At 34.8% G+C, this 23,534-nt stretch overlaps 1 protein-coding gene across 37 annotated transcripts in view; it reads left to right on the top strand.

Moving 5' to 3' along the window:
- wdfy3 (WD repeat and FYVE domain containing 3) overlaps window positions 1-23,534 on the top strand; it is a 147,924-nt gene that overhangs the window by 35,929 nt on the left and 88,461 nt on the right. For 10 of the 37 annotated variants that reach the window (XM_073951250.1, XM_073951245.1, XM_073951247.1 and 7 more), the window contains exons 5-13: window positions 1,932-2,093; window positions 2,181-2,373; window positions 5,422-5,608; window positions 6,742-6,908; window positions 12,605-13,072; window positions 14,048-14,146; window positions 16,824-17,017; window positions 18,379-18,836; window positions 21,118-21,289. In XM_073951250.1, coding sequence (XP_073807351.1) covers window positions 1,932-2,093; window positions 2,181-2,373; window positions 5,422-5,608; window positions 6,742-6,908; window positions 12,605-13,072; window positions 14,048-14,146; window positions 16,824-17,017; window positions 18,379-18,836; window positions 21,118-21,289 — 2,100 coding nt within the window. Of the gene's footprint in view, window positions 1-1,931; window positions 2,094-2,180; window positions 2,374-5,421; window positions 5,609-6,741; window positions 6,909-12,604; window positions 13,073-14,047; window positions 14,147-16,823; window positions 17,018-18,378; window positions 18,837-19,682; window positions 19,767-21,114; window positions 21,290-23,534 lie in introns of all 37 variants that reach the window. The other 27 variants (XM_073951241.1, XM_073951232.1, XM_073951239.1 and 24 more) reach the window with 3 other exon arrangements.

The raw sequence follows: 23,534 nt of genomic DNA, 5'->3' as shown, positions 1-23,534 counted from the left end.
TTATTATATGCATATTTATATTTGTTTTATTAAAAACAAGCTTAGATTTTGGAATGTTATGTCAATATTGTTATCGCAATATCATTCCTGTCAACATTAGGATGATACAGCATAGTAAGTACACAAGCTGATCTGTGAACAGTGTCTTTATATAGAGTGTACCCATCAGTAAGCACCGATACATGAATAGACTGATTCAGAGGTTGCTCAATGCATAGTTTTAATGAATATAAGGTGAATGCGGTCTTTTTATATTAATTTCAACGTGCTTTCTAGCCAAAACAAAGCAAAAGCGTTATTCTCTTAAACAACTCTTGCAATTACAACACATTTAAGATCGGATCTTTGATGCTACATTTACTTTTCATAGAAAGATTAAAAATACTGGAGAAATAAATTACTGGAAAATACTTAACGGGATAATAGAGGCATAAAATGGTAAAATACGGGAGAATCTCAGCAAAAATGAAAGGGTTGACCGGTATGTGCAATACTCGACAACAATTTTGCATATCGCATATTTTCCCAGTATTGTGCAGCCCTAGTTCACACTCTATGCAATGAAAAAAGAGCTTAGGCTGTGTCTGTATGTCTGTATGTGTGGGAGACAGCTAGAGAACAGAGAGAGAAAGAGAGGGAATCACTGGACAGATTGAGCTGAATCCTATCGCTTTGTGACTTAAAAGCGGCTGATGGGATTTTATCCTCTCGCATCAGTGTTTCATTGGCACCGTTAGCAGGATAGTGCTCTGATTACTGTCAGAGGCGAGATTGCTGCAGGTGACATGGCAGGGAAAAGTGAAGCTCTGAGCCACCTTAAGCGTTTCGTTTCAGTCACGTCCAGCACCTGATCCCCTTTTATAGAGTCATGACATCACTGTTTTTCCATATTTGTTTACTGGGCTTTCACAAAGGAGAGCCAAAACGGTGTGAGATGCATTCAACACATTATGTAAAGTCCACATTAAGGTTTTACCATATACAGTAGCTTTTTTAGTTCTTTTAGTTTTAGACCCACCACCACAAGAGGAGATGGTAATAATGTAATCACCCTGCAAAAGTTTGGGGCCGATAAGATACAAATTATATAATAACTATAAAAGCTTTTCTTTGAGCATGTTTTTGCTTAATATATAATAGTTTGACAGGAAGTAAAGTTGTAGAGAGAGAAAGGGAGAGGGGGAGGAAGGTTTGGGAAAGGTTTGCATTTGCAAGTTGGGACTTGAACTCAGGATGCTCGAAGCACAATAGTACTATATGGCGCACTGCCCATGAGGCTATAGGCGCCAACATGTTTATGGATTTCAATTAACCAAGGATGCTTTGAGTTAATCACAAATAATGGAAAACAATGTTTCTATTTCAAATAAGTGTTTTTCTTTTGCTTAAAGTATTATAGTTACCAAAAAAGAATTAGGCAGAACAATTTTTTAACATTAATAATAAGAAAAATGTTTCTTAAGCACCAAATCAAAGTTTTATAATAGCTCAGTTGAAGCATCATGTGACACTGAAGGCTGAAATATTGACTGCTGAAATTCACCTTTACCATCAGAAAAAAGTTACATTTTAAAATGTTGCCACAGAAAACAATACAATATTAAATTGTTTTAGTTATTTTAATATTTATATTATCTTATATTATTTTTTATCGCTTGTTTGCTGCATTTTGGGTCAAATAAATTTGTTCAAACTAGATTTCTTATGCAGACTTCTTATTCAGCAAATACCTTAGAACGGTCATGTATAATCATCTGTTGTAACCGAAAATGCATTGCTCAAGTGCAAGTCAGAAAGTTAAAGCTTAGACATCAGATTCTGATTTTAAGGCTCTGTTGTAATCCTTTTTTAACACAGGATTGCATCAAAACCTCTATAATTCAAAGTGACTTATTTCTAAGTTGAAATCGCTGTCTTTTTTTTTTCAATAGAAAACTGTGGACTGTATGACAACAATGTCAGTGCCCTCGACGCTGGTGAAATGCCTGTATTTGTTTTTTGACCTGCCCCACATGCCTGAGGTTCCTGCTGCCACCCAGACCGAGCTTCCTCTGGCGGATCGCAGGGCTCTTCTGCAGAAAGTCTTTGTCCAGGTCTGTCCATCTTTAGGAGCAGCACTTTCTCTACAAAATAGCCTTTAATTAGACACTTTGACACGAACTGCATCTTTTGTCTCTCAGATCCTGGTGAAGTTGTGCAGTTTCGTGTCTCCAGCAGAGGAACTGGCCCAGAAGGATGACCTCCAGCTGCTCTTTAGTGCCATCACCTCCTGGTGCCCCCCACACAATCTGCCCTGGAGGAAGAGCGCCGGAGAAGTGCTCACCACCATCTCCCGACATGGCCTCAGCGTCAATGTTGTCAAGTACATCCACGGTAAGTTGTGATGATGGGTGTTTGACTTTCTTTCCTGTGTTTGCTTGGATGCATAATTCTGTCATCTTATGAACCCTAGTAACATTTAACCTTATATAACAGACTGCCACTATTGTGCTGTTAGTGTTTTTAGAGGTCAGTGAACTTTGGTTGCAGACGCTCTTGCCATAGAGTTAAACATTTTAATTTTGTAGGTTATTTTGCATTTTTTACATTTTTTTTTTCCATTATATAATCTAATAGCTGTTGTTTCACAGATTTATTTTTTATTTTAATATTCCACAATTGCATTTACAGATAATTGATGCATATTGGTTTCGCATAAATCTCCTTTTCTTAAGGAGTTTTTGTATTTGAAAATGTGAATTTTTTTACATAGAGTTTTATTGATTATTTACAAATTTTCCCTGTACATATACAAATTTCTTTGCAGAACTAGTTGTTGTTTTTTTTTGGACAAAATTAAACTATTGATTTTTTTAGTCTGCGGTAGATTTACACCCAATCATATTAAATTTTTTTTAATTATTTTTTTATTAAATTAAATTAAATTAAATTTTTGTTTAATTTTATGGAATTTTATTGAATTTTTTATTCTATTTTAATTTATTAATCCTGTGGCATAACAACACGCTACGTGATGAGATTTGCAGTGATAAGCAATTGGACTGTTTGCACCAAATTAAACACAACAGAAATTTAAATACAGCCATTCAGAAGCACAGAATAGTGTACTCACAACACTCCAACAAAATGATATGGTTTATAATTTTATTAGTCCCTATTAAATCTTTTAAACATTATTAAATGTACATGCTGAATCACTGATATGTGTTGGCTTGCACTGAGTCACTGTTCTGACCAGACCATTTTCACATTTCCGGCTTTCTCAGTAGCAGAAGACGTGATAGTGGTGGAGAACTTAGAGCGCAGTGAATGAGAGAGTACAGCAAATGTTTTTTTTTTTACAATCTTATTTGCTAAAGTAATAAAATAAAAACTCTACGATGCTGTTAACAAGACTTCAGAAAAAGGAAATAAATGGTTTGAGACTGATGACTGCTACCAGAGGAGAGAGTAAAATCATATTCACTGTCTTGTCCTATATACACAGCGTTTGAAATACCTCACACAAGCGGTAATCCGTTTTTTGTCATTTGAAGCAAAGATGATATAACACATACATAAATGCATATATATGTTCATACGTTTAAAAAAAAAATTATATTAAAACTTTCAAGGAATTAAGATTATGATGACCGTTAAACGTCATAACAGGCTTTTGAAAAGGGTTCATTTTATTTTCAAGATCTGAGGTGAACTATCTGCTGCTGTTTTCAGTAGTATGGCAATAATTGTCATGTAAAATGACATTCAAACTCCCATTATTAGCATTTAACACTGAATATTATTGTCATTTTCAGTTTTCTATTTGAAAATGTTTTTTTTTTTTTTAAATGTCATTTTTACAAAAAATTTTATTTAATATTTACAGATGTTCCCTGTACATATAGGAATTCCTTTGCAGCACAATTTTTTTTGGGGAAAAAATTAAACTATAGATTTTTTAGTTTGCAGTAGATTTACATCCAATCATGATCAAAACCATTTTTCACATTACCCTTTTTATTAATTTAATTTAATTTAATTTAATTTTATTTTATTTTTGTAATTTAATTTAATTTAATTGTTTTTGTGGCATAATGTCTTAATATCTGAAATTCATTTATTGATCTGGTCTTTTATTTCTAAGAGCCTGCTCTGCTGTGATTGTTTAGATGGCTCAGTCTGTTGAGATCAGTCTGCTGCTTACATTGCATGTTGGAAGGGGGCCCATTATCATGTTTGAATTTCCGCTTTGTAGGACTCCACAGCATTGATTACCGTATTGAGTCCTCATCCTTTGGCAGCGCACGCAAAGTGGATTTTCTTTCACTCTGCAGAAAACAGTGTCTTTTTGACATGTCAACAACACAAACTAAACTCCTCCAGGCCCTTCAGCCACAACTACAGTGTTTGAGGCCAGGTCAAATGAGTAAAGTTGAAGTTACTTAATGACTAAGGGGTTAAGAATCTGTTTAGAATTTGTTTAAAACTCCGTTATTTGTGAACTTTGTCTTTGAAGCTTAGCATATATTTTTATTTTCATAACAACTGTTACAAGTTAAGGTTCTGTATTACCTGAAAAACCTAAATGAAGCACATTAAGAGTATACAATCTAAACTTTTTTTAAAAAAAAAACATATGGCTTAAAGCGGTGGTTCGGCTGGTTTGGCTCTGGGACCCACATTTTCCCTGGTCAGTAAGCCTTGAGCCATTAAAAAATAATTATTATCATAAATTGAAAGATTATAACTAATACTGATAAATAAACATGAAATAGTTTTTAAAAGCTATAGTGTTTGTTTATACAATAAAATTAGTAAACTGGTATGAGCCACAACAGTTATTTCGCTCTTTAAGCCAATTTATAATGGCCTACCACTGAAACCTCTCGCCACTTTCTGCATTTCTACCTTTGAAAATGGACACTCAGGACTGCAGCATTCCAAAAATTTAATCTGAATTTGCCTTTTGGTGAACATGTTTTTTTTTTTTTTCAAACACAAATGTTTTGTTTTTCAAACTTAAAAAGCATCACAAAAACATTTCACGACCCATTCAAAATGCTTCTTCGACCCACCAGTTGGAAAACAGATTTAAGGGATAGTTCACCCAAAAATGAAAATTTACTATTTACTCAACGTCCAGTTGCTCCAAACTATATGAGTTTCTTTGTTCTGTTCAACACAAAGGAAGATATTCTAAATAAAAAACAGTGATTGACTTCTGAAGATCAATGGCTGTTTTTTCCCCAACGTTTTTCAGAATATCTTATTTTGTTTTTAACAGAACAAAGAATTTAAAAATATTTAGATAAACGGTAAATGAGGAAATTTTCATTTTTGGGTGAACAAACCCTTAAAGTGACCCTTGTAGATTTTACCTAAAATTTTATATTATGACTAAAATTCATAACCGACATGAAACAATTTTTGTTTTGGCAGAGAAAGAGTGCTTATCAACATGCATCCAGAACATGCAGCAGTCAGATGACCTTTCTCCTCTGGAGATTGTGGAGATGTTCGCTGGGCTCTCCTGTTTCCTGAAGGACTCGAGTGATGTCTCTCAGACACTGCTGGATGACTTCCGCATGTGTCAGGGCTACACCTTCCTCATAGATCTTATGATCAGGTGACTTATTTGTAATTGTTTATTGCATGTTTAAATGTTTAGTGTTTTATATTGTTTTGAGCTCTGGTTATCAGCGCGGCATTGTTCTGTTTTTATTTTAAAACATGGCTTTAACAAAACATGGCTTAACGGATAAAACTTTTATTTTGGAATTCATTGAGCACAACCATTCAAAAACTTGGGTTGGAAAGATGAAAAAATTACATCTTTTAATTTGATTAAAATACAGTAATCTTATTAAAGTTTATAATAATTGTAAGAATCAAGTGTCACATTATCCTTCAGAAATCATTCTATTAAGCTGATTCGGCAACATCTGCTAATGATTGTGTTTTGAAATCACTTGTGCTGAATAATCATTTTGTAAAAATCTAGACATTTATGGATTAATTGATAAATATCAACTTGTTTTTTATGTAATAGCTTCTAGCAAGATAATAAAGCAATCTCTTTCAATTACATTTCTTCTTTCTATTGTTTGGGATCAGTTAAAAAAATAAAGAAATGAATACTTTTATTCACAAGGACCGATTAGAGCTAGGGTGTCCAAACTCGGTCCTGGAGGGCTGGTGTTCTGAAGAGTTTAGCTCCAACCCTAATTACACACACCTGAAGCAGCTAATCAAGCTCTTACTAGAAAAACTAGAAACTTCCTGGCAGGTGTGTTGAAGCAAGTTGGAGCTAAACTCTGCAGGACCTCGGCCCTCCAGGAGAGAGTTTGTACACCCCATATATTCGAGGAATAGCTGAAAATTCAAAAATGCTAATTCGGTCATCATTTACCTACCCTTGACTTGTTTCAAACCAGTTTAAGTTTTTTTTTCTTCTCTTGAACACATAAGATATATTAAATAATATTGGAAACCTGTTATTATAGACTTATATATTTCCTTAATGCTTCCAACATTCTTCAAAATAACTTCTTTTTTGTTCAACACAATAGCAAAGCTCAAACAGGTTTGGAACAAGTCAAGGATGAGTAAATGATTTTTGGGTGAACTATCCTTTTACATTATGTAAAAAGATCACTTACCCCTAAATATTTGTCTTTTAAATGTGCTAATAAAAGTTTTTTTGCAATCCTGATACGATCGATTAGTGATATTCTCTGTTGTACTTGCTCTACTTCTTAGGTTGGAGCAGGCCAAAGAGGATGAATCCAAAGATGCTCTAAAGGACCTGGTGAACCTGGTGACCGCTCTGACCACATATGGTGTCAGTGAGCTGAAGCCAGCTGGACTTACCACCGGAGCACCCTTCCTGCTTCCAGGTTTTGTGGTTCCACAGCCTTCTGGGAAAGGTCAGCCCTCTATAAAATAGCATACACTGGAGTCTTGACTTGTGTCATTGCACAGCTGGGTGTGAAAGCTGGTGATGTGAAATTCCGGGTGTGTTGAACTTCAGCCAGGAAACACTAAGAAATCGAGGCATTCACAGGATTCAGATGGCAAGTTTGCAGTGTTAGGGCTTAAGTAGGGATTTAGTGTGCTTTTATGTTTGCGATTATTCTTTTTTTTTTTTTTTTCAATTGTTTTGCTTTTAGGACTTTTCGTAGTCAACATAAAATTTAAATAATGATTTAATCTCTTCTGGACAATTGGAAATTTTTGTACTGAAAATTTAGACTGATGTTCACCTCAGATGCGGATAAAGTGTCAAGTGTGAGTGATTTACATGTTAAGTCAATGTATAGATGTGATCAGACATCATGCGGCACTATTTGCGCAAATTAGGCGGCGCGAATGATGAGATGACATGGTGCGAATTGAGCATTTGACGTGCTTAATGCATGATTCCCGAACAAATCTACACTGTTTTTCAACCTTTATAAGCACACAAATTCTCCTATCTCAATAAAGTCCATGTCAGTCATTAGCAACGAAACCAGGCAGACAGACGCCCCTCCCATGACACGAATCCGCATCGTTTCAAGTTAATTTTTCCAAGTCAATCTGGCACGCGGATGAAGTGAGTAAATTCAAAATGTTCACACGTTTAATTTTATGCGAATAGCACGATTAATTCGCCCAAGCTGCGTCTTGTTTAAACGCCTTAAGATTCAACTGTATTTTTTTTTCCAAAATGATGGGAATGGTACCCAAAACCCTATTTAAAACTTTCAGGATGAATTAACCTAGCTGTAATCAATGGTTACCGAAACCGTTAGCTGAGATTAGCAGCATTCTTCCTCATTTTACATTTATTAACCTCCTCATCGCTGTCTGCCGCTGCCTCCCTTCATCAACTAGATTACTCTTTTAGTCACACTGGGAGAAGAAGGGCCTGCGGTTTCTGAGGGAGAATTAAAACATTAGCGTTCACTGGCTGTAAATGGCATTAATTGGTCAGGAGGAGGCAAACGGCAGACACCTACTGTGTAATCTGGTTAGGTTATTTGTTTGGCTTGTCTTATGCCTCGCCAAGAGCCATTAAATGCTGTAATTAAAATAATGGCACCAGATAATGTTGTTTATGCACCCAGTCACATCAAGACTTCCTCTTTTCCAACAAGCCAATCATAGAAACAGTTTGCCGTTTCGATTCTGGTGTGGCATTTTTATGCAACCAGCATTAATGCTTACTGCAGTGGGAGTTTTCTAAAGGTTGAACGCACAAGAATGTGTTTTTAAGGGTTGATGGACTGATCATGTGATGGCTGCGTGTTCTTGGTTAATAATCCATATGGTATGTTTTCTTGAGCATTAGTTAAACTGCATGATGACTCGATTGAAAAAAATAAACATCAGTAATGAATTCTGTGCTAAAAATTAAAAGCTTAGAAATGTTAGACAAGAATCAAGGATGTTTGCTGCAGGAGTCTTTTGAGGACTATTCAGCAGTGTTGTAAGCTAGAGAAATGCCCAAAGAGGTTTGAGTTCATGACAAGACAAAGCAAATCGCAGTCTTGGCCTTTTCCAAGAGCGTTTGAAAATTTTTTAGTAATAATAATAAATAAATAAATAAATATAGCAGCGTTGATCAGCTGATCGGTTTATGAGTAGGGATGGAAAAACTTAATATAAAACCAAATAATACAGCAAAAAATAATAATAAAAAACAAAACAACAGCCCATTTCTCTTTGGACTTAAAAATATGAGAATAAAACTTTTGTCTTTAGACATAAATGATAATTTTACACTAAAATTAATTACAACAATAAATTAACAAATAAATAAAAATAAGAATAAATAAAAAAACAGTATTTGTCTAATGTAAATCTTTTGTAAGTATTTCTCTTTTAAAAAGAACAAATGTAGTCAAAGGCTGCTGAACCTCTATTTTGAGGCACTTTTGATTATTTGTCATTTTCTTTTCGGCTTGGTCCCTTTATTAATTTGGGGTCGCCACAGCGGAATGAAGCACCAGCGCATCCAGCATATGTTTTATTCATCACTGGCAAACACCCATACACTCTTATTCACACATATGCAATACGGATAATTTAGCTTACCTAATTCACCTATATTTATAATTAACCACGCTATCCACGTTTCCTCTGAGTTTTGTTGACACTTTTTTCCTCCAAATTTGTAGTTCTAATTAAATTCACATTTAATGCGCAGTGTATTGTGGGCAATATTTGCTGATAGAGTACGGATGGTTGTACACTTCATATTTTCATTGGAAATAGTAGAGCATCCAGAACTTTTGGCATACTCTTGTCTAGGCATGGGGTATAAGATTCTGACGGTATGATAACTTTGGTTAAAAATATCACAGTGTTGTGATTACTGCTCTAAAATTTATTCTTTTTAAATGTCTGGTTAAAAAAACAACAACCTTTTCCCCCACTTTTTTCCTGATTTCTTTACAATTTAAAACGACACCTTTGTAGATCTTTTCTGCTGGAGATACTGTTGTCCTAAAAACAAAACAAAATGTAAATAAAATCTTTTAGTCACACCTTAGAAATGGGTTGGCAGATAATTTTGACGGTTTAAAACCTTGACTTTTCCAAACCGTGCTTTACCTTGAAAACGGTTATTGTCTCATGCCTACTCTTTTCAACATACTACGAGATTTGGGACACCCTAAATCTTTTTTTTGAATTATGTTTAGGATGGTTCCCAGTGATAGGTTGCAGCTGGAAGGGCATCCGCTGCGTAAAACATGTGTTGGATGAGTTGGCGGTTCATTCCGCTGTGGCGACCCAAGATTAAGAAAGGGGCTAAGCCGAAAAGAAAATAAATAAAAGTATGTATTTAGAAAGGATAGTATGCAATTGGGGATGCAGCATGTGTTTGTTAATTTATTTCTAGATTAACTGTCTATATATGTAAAACTTTACATGTTCTTGCATGATTGTTACAGAGATTTAACACAGATTATAGGCCATGATGACTGAGGTGTGACCCAGCTGTACAGTTAAACAGATAAATATGTGAGATTTAAGTTTGACCAAATATCTTTTGGACCATTTTGTAAAACTCTATCCGGTATGCCTTAATCATATCACAGATCCGGAATACAACCATCATAGTACCAATATTAGATTTACATTTAAAACAGCATTAAGAAACAATAGGAGCATGTTTTTTTAACCACCTTATTCATCAAATGAGACCATTAGAAATCACAAATTGTGACATGGCGTAGCAAAATTTAGTTATTACATGTACGTTAACTGGACAATGATGAAACCCATTTATTCATCTGATTGGTATAGGAGTATAAAATGTTATGATCATGCAGCAGTAAATAACGAATACAGCAAGATTAATCTACCTTTTTGGTAACAGTTAAAGCACATGCAATGCAGCTTTCTTAGCACCCTGCTGTGCTGATCAATGCACTATCAATGGTCAGATATTATTTAGGCAAGTTTTTAGTTAGGGTCTTCATACCATTGGTCTTTAAGTCAGAGACAAGAGGATCACAGGCTTGTCATAGACTTGATTCCATTCACGTCCATTCATATTTGTTATGTGCTTTTCAGATTTGTTTATTTTGCTAGCTTCCGTTGAGCTGTGTTAAGGCTATTGAAATCAACCCAAAGCATATAATAACCTATTTATTGCTTGTTTTTATTAACAGTTTAGTTCAATCCAGGATTATAATAATGCAGGATATTGGATATTGCAATATTTTTCTTTTTCTGCCATAACTATTGCGATATGAATACAGTATTGTTTTATTGTTATAACTTCAGAAGAAATTAGGTAGAATTAAGAGTTTTTCCTCAAAACAAGCTAAATTATCTACCAGTTGAATAAAATAATCTTTATTTTTGCTTTAAAATTTACAAATTTGGACTAAAAACAAGAAAAAATTCAAAATAGGAAAACTTTTTTTTTCCTTTTGCATAAATCGTATAAATGCTGTAAATACAGTTATTAAAGCAATTCTTTTACTTAATTTAATTTAATTTAATTCAATGTGACTATTGCAGATGCACACATTGCGATGCTTAAACAATATATTGTGTACTATAGTGAACTAGTCTGTCATCATTTACTCAACCTTTAACCAGTTTCAGATTTGTTGTTCTGTTTAATTATGCAATTCTAAATAAACTTTATATATTTTCATACAAAAAATGTATTTTAATCATACTGCTTAGAATGAACTCACAATCATTCAAACCCTAACCTTATTAAAACAAATGCTGTATGTTGATTTCAATTGCAGTAAGCAGCCATGTAAACAGCTTAATTGCTTCATTACTGCTCTGACCAAAGTATTCAACAAGCAGTTCAGCAACATTGCAATGTTTATCACAGCACCGGTGTTTGACCATGTTATCTTTGCATAGGCTACACACTGTATTGTGTGTTAAGCTCTTAATTGCAATAACAAATTGGCAAAAATGCCTTGATTGGTGACTCAACTCTGTTTTTGTAGTCTCACAATTGATTCAGCCTCAAATAAGCTTTTTGCTTATTTATTTGCTAATGATTTAATTGACCTACAGTGAAAAAGTAAGTTCATGTTAAATTGTAGTTATTATTAAGACATTTTTCACTATTTGGCCAATTATATTATTCTTCTGGTCAACATTATTATCCCCTTCAGGAAATACAGGTATCTTTTGTTGATTTTTCTACAGAAAAAAAAACAAATTTTGTCCAATCACCTGCCTAATCAACCTAACTCACTTAGTTAACCTGATTAATTCATTTGCTTTTCGGCTTAGTCCCTTCAATAATCCGGGGTCGCCACCGTGGAATGAACCGCAAACTTATCCTGCATATGTTTTACGCAGCGTTTTATGCATGTTTTTTCCAGCTGCAACCCATCACTGGGAAAAACCCATACACACTCTTTCACACACATACACTATGGACAATTGAAATTACCCAATTTACCTGTAGCGCATGTCTTTGGACTGTGGGAGAAACCAGAGCACCCAGAGGAAACCAACGCAAACACAAGGAGAACATGCAAACTCCACACAGAAACGCCAACTAACCCAGCCGAGGTTTGAACCAGCAACCTTCATGCTGTGAGGTGATCGTGCTACCCACTGCGCCACTGTGATGCCTCCTGATTAATCTAGTAGGCTGAATAGTAGTATATAGGTAGTATATAGCAAGATGGCTAATAAAATATTATGTACAGCCTTCATGACAAAGACAAAATCAATTATTTATTAGAAATTATTCAATAACACTTGAATATTTTAAAAGATGTTGAAACAAATCTTCTCTTCATTGTCTCTTCTCTTCATATTTTGCCCTTAACTGACCTCCTGTTAGCATTTTTTGCTAATGGAAATATACTCCGATTAAGAGGAAATGAAAACGTTTTTATGTTACCAGCTCAACAAGAGTTCACAAAGGTCACTGGAGTTTTCAGGCTTTCATTATGACCATGGTCACAATATGGTGTAATGTTCAGCCAAAAACAAGCATACATCATTAACTCACTCTGCCATGTTGTTTTACCCGGTCATCTTCTGTGAAAACACAATAGCAGTCATTTTAAATAAATAATTAGTTGTTGTTTTTTTTTTGTTTTAAATGTTTACAGATGAGTTTGATTTGTCTCTTTTTTAGGTCACACTGTCAGGAACATCCAGGCTTTTTCTGTGCTTCAGAATGCTTTCCTGAAGGCCAAGAGCGGTCGATTAGCACGTATGATCCTTGAAGCCATTGCCAACATCTATGCCGCCGACTATGCCAACTACTTCATCTTAGAGGCCCAGCACACACTCTCACAGTTCGCGGAGCGGGTAACAAAGCTGCCAGAGGTGCAGTCCAAGTACTTTGAGCTGCTGGAGTTTGTCGTCTTCGGACTTAATTATGTACCATGCAAAGAGCTTTTTAGCGTTAGCGTGCTATTAAAGTCGAGCACCTCTTACGGATGCAGCATCACAGCCACCCGCACTCTTCTCAAGCTTGGACGTCACCACCCTGTCTTCAGTGATGTCTTCCGTGAAGTTGGACTGCTGGAAGTGCTTGTAAATCTGCTCCACAAATATGCAGCGCTGTTGAAAGACCCCACGCAAACCCATAGCGATCAGGGTAAGACTTTTGTAAATTAAGTACTATTTATATATAATACTATAGTGTTCATTAATGTATTTATTGTATTATAACAATGTTATTATTAATGAAAAAACATAGTATACACATAACATTTGCCTAGAATGTTTACATTCACAAAAAAACAAATACATAAAAAATAATAATAGATAAATTATAATAATATAAAAGAGAATAGATTGCATTCATTTGATTTATCCTGCATTAATTTTCTATATAAATGGGCTTCATGATTTTTAGTTGGCAGATCATGTTTAATAATGTTTTTCTATATTTGTTGGAAATCTTTACATTTTTTCCCATTGTTTATGCTTTGTGATATAGTGTTGCATTTGTATATATCTAAAGAATTCATTCGTTTTCAGTGTAAATCTGTAAGATAATTGAGAAAAGGGTATTGAGGCCTCCCCATCAAAAAATTTAGTAATTATCTTGAAACTGCTGAAGACACAAATCCATTATAGATGGAAATAATTCTGGGAATAAATCTTTAATGGGTATTGCACGTGATGAGGCTATTGTTCCTTTGAATGCTTATTATTCAGTTTTTACAGGATCATTTATTTATTTATTTTGTATTATTACACATTAAAAAAATATGTATTTGTATTTTACTTGATAATTTCATTATAAGTTTTTATATTTTTAATGTTAGTTTTTTATTAGTGTTATCTATATACTCTTATAGTGCTTATTAAAATAGTTATTATGTTAAAATAATAATATAACAATGTTATTATTACTCATATAATAAGTATTTTTTTATTTTATTACTTATGATTATGATGATGATAATGATACTTATTATTATTATAATAATAATTATTATTATTATTATTTTATGCTTTTCTATTTCGCTTGATAATTCATTGTTTATTTTTGTTTTGTTTTTTTTTTTTGATAAAAATGTTTGACTAAAAGCACTTACTGTCTGCTCTCCGTCCCTCTGATCAGGTGATTCCAAAAACAATGTGGCTGAAGAACAAAAACAGCTTGCCTGGCTTGTCATGGAGACTCTCACAGTCCTATTGCAAGGCTCAAACACTAATGCAGGTGCGTGTGTGCATGACAACATTTACATGGTTTCTTCTTTTTCTTCTTTTTTTTTCTTTCTAAAACAACTTTATTGTGGTAGGAGATTTTAGAGAAAGACAGAAAATATTTGAAGATGAGTGCAGAGAACTAGACTCAAAAAGCACTATTCCACCACATGTCGGAGATTCACCCATAAGGCAGAAAGTTCTGACTTCTGCTGAGTTTTGAAAGAGGAAATGACAGGCAGGCTTGGATTTAGACTGACACCGTAGATTTGGTCTCTTCTGCTTTATTCTTAACTTGAGTCACAAACAATCTCTAGCACAGAATTGGAAAGTCTGTGATTTACAGAGTTCCGTTTGCAACACAACATCTTTGTTAAAATGATACTTTTGGTATTGCTTAAGTGCAACTAAATGTGAGTATCTGTAAGAAGCATGTTTTATTGAACTGTTCTGCTCTTAATGTTTGTAGAAGGCTTTTAGAAGGTGACATGAACTCACTAATAAAAGAGTCAGTAAAGTTTTACCAGTAAAAAAATTCACATTTTTATCATATACTATTGTAAATGATCTGATGCAAATTACTTGCTTGTTAGTTTGAATAGTTTTTATTAGGGGCCAAGCACCAAAGGTGAGTAGGCACCTATTGTATCTGTTCTGGTTCTAATTATTGTTCTTCCGGCTTCTTCTTTTTCTTCCGCTCTGGGAGTCTATGGCAGCCCTATGAACCGTTTGTGGCATTTGACCAAACTTTGGTACACTGATAGAGGGCAGTCTAATCTTTAACCACAACAAATTTGGACTCTCTAACACAAATTCTCTAGTGCCACCACTTGTCCAAATTTTTACCTATGTTTATCTTTATAAATTTTGAACCCATTGGGCTAAAATAACTTTTTTTCCCCTCTGTTTCCTTGACTCAAGCCGATTCAAACGCACCCTATGACGTCTTTTTCCGTCAAGAAAATTTTTTCGCCATTTTGAATTTTTTGCAAAACCTGTTTGATCGAACTTGTCCTAGGCCGTTTGTCCGATTTTCACCAAAATTGAATCACAAAATCTACAGATCACGCTGACCAAAAGTTGTTGAATTCAAGTTGATTAGATGAACGGTTTTCTATTATCTTGCGAACATATTTTACATAAAGCTTGTGAAAATTGACTTAAAGTGTTATCTCCATAACACATTGACACATTCACCCCATATCTTGGTGTGTGATATCACAACCATGGTTTGAAGTTAGCTGCTGCGTTTTGGCACACTGACCCCTATAGGTCTGGAGATACAAATAAATGGCTTATTTGCTTATAAATTCTCAACCCTTTTTCTAAAATTCATTAAATGTACATCCAGCGGAGCATGGCGATTCGAATGATGTCTGATTTTCCCAGGTCAGACATTTTGGCCATCTGCCATTTTGAATTGTCAAAAAATTGCTGTATGTTACAGATGCTTTGGCAAACTGTTATGAAAGTCAGTATGTGTCTTTGGGACTGTGCCTTGAAGATGCTCAGAAAGCACCTTTTGGTCAAACGTTATAATGATATTTCTAAAAATGCCAATAACGTTTTTTAAATTTTGCCTTTTGTTATGAAACTTGTCTTGATACATTCCTTGGGATGTCCTGATAATATTGAAACCAATTATGCCTTAATTGAGCTTCCTGTCCGCCATCTAGCCTAGAGTCAAAAACCTACTTTTTTAACTCCGCCTACATTGTTTGGCTGATTTGCTTGTTGTCACTGAATTTGACTCATCATCTTCAGACCATGACAAAAAGTTATTGAACTCTTGTCGATAGGTAACAGTTTTTGTTTACAGCATCGACAAATGTGATAGCATGATGCTTGTCTGTCTGTCTGTCTGTCTGTCTGTCTATCAATCAATCTATCTGTCTGTCTGTCTGTCTGTCTGTGTCTGTCTGTCCTTTAGTGATATCACCACTGTAAATTATTGCTACTTTCTGCTCAGGTGATAGTGGTTTTAGGAGGAGTTGCATTCTCTTTCTGGGCAGCCTTTGTTCGAATGTGTGCGGTGCAGGATGAGTCATCAGATTATTTTCATCATTTTGTTGTAATAAAAGGCTTATCGTAGCAGAACACTTAGCGTAAACAGTAGATGGTCTCAAACATAAATGTGTTTTTATAGTGTGCTTTCATAGGGTCTTACACAGAAATAAAGGATCAACAAATACGACATTGCTTTGTTTTAAAACAGTACAGCACACCCCTAAGGCTTTCATTATAATTACATTATCGTTGTCCAAGTTTGCCTTTTGTTTCCAAGCACTCAGGGACGAGGAAGAATTCATTTCCATGCTCTCAGACCCCGCAGTTGTCTCAGTCTCAGTGCTGAGTCAGGTCTCTGCTAGAGAAACTCTCTGGACTTCAGCTCTCTAATCATTTCTCCTTTCTGTCATGACTGCTGATAGTCTCACAGATGCGCTCGTACTTCATTAATTGTCAGCCAATCAGAATGGCTTTGCTGCAGAAATTGAGTCATTTAAAATGCTTTGCTTCCTTTGAGGTGATCAGTCATTCCTAAATCTCATTATTACCAGCTCTTGATTGTTCTAATGTTTACATAAACAGAACATTAAACTTGTTGCCGAGCTGTAATGTTGAACATTAAACTGAACATTGCTTATTTGACATGGAGATGAGTTAATAATACAGATATGTCAATCTCTCAGGGTTGTTCCGGGAGTTTGGGGGAGCGCGGTGTGTGCACAACATTGTGAAGTATCGTCAGTGTCGTGAGCACGCTCTGATGATCATCCAGCAGCTGGTCTTGTCGCCGTCTGGAGATGATGACATGGGCACTCTGCTCGGCCTCATGCACTCCGCTCCAACAGCAGAACTACAGCTCAAAACTGACATCCTGCGGGTGAGGCACATTAACAAATCTGCCATGCTTTATTTAAATAGATGGGAAATAGAAGCAGAATTCACTACATTTTTTTCCATATTTGCATGAATACATTGGCCTTCTAAAATTTGAGGTTTGGAAGTGTTTACTTTTGTTTTATTTTATTTTTTATCATTTCAAAGTTTTATCATTACAAATGTTTGTATTATCGGTTTAATGCATCCTTGCTGAATAAAATAATTTGATTCTATATATAGCTATATATAACTGACAGTTATATAAAAAATTTAACCTATAAATTCATAAAATAAAAATTTGTGTTAATTTACTCTCCCCTCAGGCCATTCAAGATGTAGGTGTTTTTTTCAATAGACATTGGTTTTGGAGATTCACAAAATGCCAGCTTACCAGCAATTTGACAGATAAATAAATATATAATTTTAAAACATTTACAGGCAAAACCACATTAATACCTATGGCTCCTGAAGATACAATAAAGTCTTGATGGTCAGAATATCCAGGAAACTGAAAATTGTTTACAGCATAATTACCTATAATTCATAGCCATAGATACATGGGCTGTGTACGAAAGCTTTAAAAGGTAGGAAGGCATCAGCGCACGTCCAAATTTAAATTCTGTTTCGTTTTTGCCTCAAGAGGTCCCCACTTTTGATCAAACTCCAAAAGGCTGAATAGATTTACTCTTTGCTGCCTTCAATATCTCAAAACCCTGTGCATCCCATTTGTGACAGCTGAACTAAAAAATTGAAACATTAAACATCTCGAAGTGCTGTTTAGCTGTCATTTTGTATATGTGTGTTTTTCTGACCAAAGTATTCTGCTTTTGATGCCATCTCTAGCAAGTAACAAATAAAGTAAGTAAATATCCCAAAGTAAATATATATATATATATATATATATATATATATATATATATATATATATATATATATATATATATATATATATATATATATATATATATATATATATATATATACATATATATATATATATATATATATATATATATATATATATATATATATATATATCACTCTGAATGCAATATGATAATCAATATAATGCTGTATGATCTTATAATCATTCAGAGTTGGGGAAGACCAGTTTATAAAATTTATGTCTTATACATAAAAGAAATCCATATTTCTCATCGTTATTGGTTGCTTTGATATAGGTGTTTTTGACTGAAATTTGACAGGAGCTGTTGACTTGTGTTTAATGAATGGTTAAAAATCTGGTTATACTTAAGAAGAATCTATTTAAAGCATTTTGAGCTAAATTTTTGAATGGGCAGTTAACTTTCATTCTTATTATTTAAAGAATTGCACTTGACATTTTGTGTTGTTTGTCATTAGGCTCTGCTGGCGGTGCTGCGTGAAAGCCACCGTACTCGCACCGTCTTCCGCAAAGTGGGTGGTTTTGTTTATGTGACCTCTCTGCTGCTGGCCATGGAGCGCTCTCTCTGCTCTCCACCCGTCATCGGCTGGGAGAAGGTCAACCAGAACAAAGTCTTTGAACTCCTACACACCATATTCTGCACTCTAACAGCTGCCATGCGTTACGAACCTGCAAACTCGCACTTCTTTCGCACTGAGATCCAGTATGAGAAGCTGGCCGACGCAGTGCGACTTTTGGGATGCTTTTCTGACGCTAAGAAAGTTGGTCCGGCGACCGTCTTCCCGTCAAACGCCCAACCATTCCAGCGGTTACTGGAGGATGAGATCATACCTGCTGAAAACGTGTGTCCCACACTCAAGCACTGCAGCAAGCTCTTCATCTACATGTACAAGATGGCCACCGACTCATTTGACAGGTGTGCATAAACCTCTTTTCTTAAAGGATAAAAAGGGTGATACTTGTTTTGGTGGATTATCAAAAAATGGCTGAAAAAAGTAATCTATTATTTCATTCTATGAAAGTTTAGTTTTTATGAGAAATGCTTGAAATAACTTCAGACAGGATGAGTGTTTTGAGTGTCCCAAAAAAGTAGCATGAATTTAACATGTCCGTAATTTTTTTTTGAATAGAGATAAAGTTTAATAATAAAAAATAACGGTTTTATAAAACAGTGGGCTACTTCATGTGGTATTTAAAATATTCAAACTGATTAACATATTGACCGTATTCTAAAATGTGGAAGTGCGCCTGTTTTCGCGATTGTTTTAGAACTTCCGATTCTGTCGCCCATGGGAGAAATGACTAGGAATAATAAACAGCAGAAAACGGTCAAACTACCTGCTCTACAAACAATTGTTTGCATGACTAAATAGACCAAGTAGAATAATATAATAAGAAAATATTAGTTTGCAATTTAAGTCTCAAAGGAAACCCATTTTATCTTATTCAAATAGTGTTTTGTAACTTTACTAGTTGAGTAGTGTGCAAAACAATTACTCAACTATTTTCTATCTGACAAGATGCAAATGTCCTCACATGCTATCTGAATGTGTCTGTGCTTTAAGCTTGTGTTCGTGGTAGATTTGCATGATCTGTAGTTCCTCTAAGCTGTATATTCAACAAGAACTAACTGCCTCCCTCTGTTGCTCTTTGTCATTTCTCTGTCTCTGGTAACCTCTGGCATTGCCTGGCTGCACACGCGGGGTATGTGTGTGTGTGTGTGTGTGTGTGTTTGTTTGGATGTGTGTTTAAATGGTTGTAGTCGTGCCGAGCAGGTGCCCCCCTGCTTGACTCACGAGACCTCGCTGCCCTCCCCTTGGGGCACGCCAGCAATCACCAGGAAGAGGTACTGCTTTCTGCCACCTCTTCCTTTTTCTCCCTCTGTCTTTTCCTTCTTATTTTCTTTTTCTGTTCTCTGCTTGTTGAGTGATCAGACTTTTGTCCTCCCAGTCTGTTTCCTTTTCCTTCTTTTATTCTCCTTTTTTTCTACTAACAACTTAAATGCTTAGGTTGTGTTATAGTGTTTTTCTCTTCACTTTTTTAAATATATAACTTTACAACTCCCCTAGATGTAAACATTTGTTTTATCATTTTTTAATCCATTCAGATTTAGGCTGAACAACAATATACTGTTTGAGCATCGATATCGCAGTGTGTGTGTCTGCAATAGTCACATTTCAGGATTAGATAATTTATTAAATATTATTAATTTTTTTTTTATTATGTATGCAATGACAGTGTTGCGCTAGTTACTGAAAATAGTAACTAGTTATAGTTACTAGTTACTTCGTTCAAAAAGTAACTCAATTACTTTATCGATTACTTACAGTAAAAAGTAATGTGTTACTGTTAAAAGTAATTTTTAAGTTAATTAATGCTCCTATTAATATTAATATTATATTAATATTAATATTATATTAATATTAATATTATATTAATATTATATTAATATTAATATATCCTATAAGTTCTTATAAGTTGTAATATAACATCATAATATGTTAACTTAAGAAGTGATAAGTGATATGACTTGTTAATGTAAATCAGATATTTTTCCTAACAAGCCTTGACAAGCATCAGGCCATTTAGTGGATGTTTTTATATTTGCAGCAGTTACTTTGCCAAGCTCTAAATATCATTAGTTCAAAATCTTGCTCCTCAAAGCTGTACATTAATTGTAAAATATGTTCTGATTGGCTGATGCTGTGCAAAGCCATATTTATTTTCTCTGTTTTGACAGACAAGTTGCTTGTCGTAGGAAACGCACTGTCACATTTGATCAGGACTGTGTTATTCATCTGCTTCTCACACTGATCAGAGTAAAAGTTTCCTCTGCTTGATCATTTCTCTGACCATGTTTTCATCTTTCTTTGCATCTCATCTGCCATGTTGAGCTACTTTGTACCTGTAAACCTTTGCGGTTGCAAAATTTCTTTCTTTGGTTGTGCTGACAGCATTTACTCAGTCTTTTTAGCTTTTTAAGCTCTGTGTGTCAGGTTTTGATTCATAATTAATATTATTTCAAGGGTGATGTTCTTAAAATTACACTTCACTGTAAGCTGTCTAAGCTTTGTACTTAAATCTGGATAAAACTGCCAGGCCAAGATGTAAAACTGTATAAGTGAATTACACTTTTACACTGACAGTAAGCAAAGAGACTAAGAAGAGCAATTAAGCGATGTTTTTCTACCCAGTAGGCATGGCTATAGCAGCTCATCCAACTCTGCTTCTGGTAAAGCCCTAACGGACCTAAAACTGCACTTGGGGAATTCGTCCCAGCATTCCTCAGACCCTGTAGTCATCCACCCTGGAGCAGTGCTGGCAATGCTCGACCTCCTACCCTCCGTTTCTTCTGACACACAGCCTGAGGTATGAGCCACTCACAGACGACAGACTCTACTGTAAAAACTATAGAGAGCTGACACCATGTTTGATGCCCACACAATTGAAAAACCGAAGTTTCCATTCTGACAATCAGCTACAGTTTGTAGTGTGCAATAATTTGTGTATTTAAATTGTGAGATTGTGTCTGTATGTACGAGATTTAGATTGTGTCACTTATTAGTATAATTAAATTGGTCAAAAGTAACATTAAAGGCAGTTCTAACATTAAAAAACTACTTGTTTTAAAAAAATTCTGCCTTTTGATCGGTTAAAGTTTCCAAAAGGTGTTTGGAAAGTGACCGTTTCTTAAGTATTAAATAAGCACAATTTAGTGATTTTTGAGGAAGCATATGATACTGAAAACTGATGCAGTTTTTTTTAAGAGTAAGATCATGTCTTCAGTTTGAAGATCTCATCTTCTTAGCATGATATTCATTTTCACCTCCAGTCAGTTGTCAGTTGAGTGAAAGATTTCATGAGATTGAAAGTGTCTTTTGGGGATTTTGTGTGAAACTAAAGGAGGTTCCCATTAAGGAATTCTGACAGGATTTTTGTCATCTCTGCCAGTAAGTGGTAAATGGTGAGTTACATACTTACAATGAAAGAATGTGAGGCAACATATTGGTATGTTGTTTGTTTATTTATTTTGGCACTTTTTAATTAGCTAGTTTTGCATTTCATGGTCATTAAACTTCATGGTCATGCTGAGGAAAAAAATTAATTTGAATACGACCAAGAGCTTTATTTTATGATTCAGAATCAAACCTTTATGAAATTGAGGTTTTTCGGGTTACTATATTTTCCAGAAAAACGTTCTGTTGATCAACTGTAAGTGACACTGGTTGCATTGATTTATGTCACAGTTAATGATTTATGAGTAGCCATATAGAAATAGTTTATTTGATTTGTGAGCAATAGATCAATAAAATATAGCATGAGAAACAGAGTCGTTTTTAACGTTTATATACATTTTTACTTGGTAAATTAGCGAAGGGATGTGTGAAATGTGCTCACAAATTTGTGCCAGCACATTTTGCTGGCTTAATGTAAATTACATTATACTCTTATATTGTTAAAAGTTTTGAGACATCTTCCTTTACAGGCACATGGACTTTAATGACATACCAGTCTTTAATATGTAGTTAGCTCTCTCTTTGCAGCTGTTACTGCTTCAACTCTACAGGGAGGGCTTTCCACAAGGTTTAGGAGTGTGTTTACAGGAATGTTTGACTGTTCTTCTACAACTGTGCTCAGGCACTAATGTTGGATGTGAAGGTCTGGCTTGCAGGCTCTATTATAATTAATCCAGAGGTGTACAGTTGGGTTAAGGTCAGTATTCTGTGCAGGCCAGTCAAATTCCCCCACAACAAGCTCACTTATCCAATCATGTTGGAGCAGGAAAGGGACATGCCAAAACTAATTAGGAGCATGAAATTGTTCAAAATGTTTTGAAATGTTATGTAAATGACAATGTCATTGTAAGAGTTACTGTACTTCACCCATTACATTGGGCTTCTATGTCTGTTCTTGAGCTAATCTGAGGTCACATAAGGTTTGGAGGTCTGTAGCTATTAACTCTACAGAATGTTGTTGAATTCTGTTTACTGTGCACCCCAGAATCTGCTGACCCCGCTCTGTGAATGTACATGACCTGAGTTGTTGTGGTTCTCAGTTGCTTTAATTTTGTTATAATGCCATTAATAGTTGATGGTGGAAAATTTAGTAGTGAGGAAATTTCATGAATGGACTTATTGCACAGGTGGCAACCTATCACAGTACCATGCTTCAATTCACTGAACTTCTGAGAGCAACCTATTCCTTCACAAATGTTTAAAGCCCCTGCAGGTCTAGGTGCTTGATTTCATGCACCTATGGTCATGGAAGTGACTGGATAACCTGAGTTGAATGGTGTAAAAAAAAAAACTTGTGGCAATATAAAGTCTATACACTAAACCTAAACTAATCTTTAACTCTGAAATCTGGACTTTAGGGTAACTATATTAAGCTGCTTTGACACAGTCTACATTGTGAAAAGCGCTATACAAATAAACATGATTTATTTAATTTTAAACTATTTAAGTGTTTAAACTATTAAAAGTATTTAAGATAATTTTTTTATTTTAAACTGTTAAAAATGTATATTTAGGGAAAATAATGGATGGATAATTTTAAGAGATATTTTTTTTTATATGATACTGAATACAACTGCATAGCCCACAGTGACTGTTTG

This window comes from Danio rerio, chromosome 5 (assembly GCF_049306965.1).
Source record: "Danio rerio strain Tuebingen ecotype United States chromosome 5, GRCz12tu, whole genome shotgun sequence".
In the NCBI taxonomy this organism is placed as follows: Eukaryota; Metazoa; Chordata; class Actinopteri; order Cypriniformes; family Danionidae; genus Danio; species Danio rerio.
This window is presented reverse-complemented; position numbering and strand designations above follow the sequence as displayed.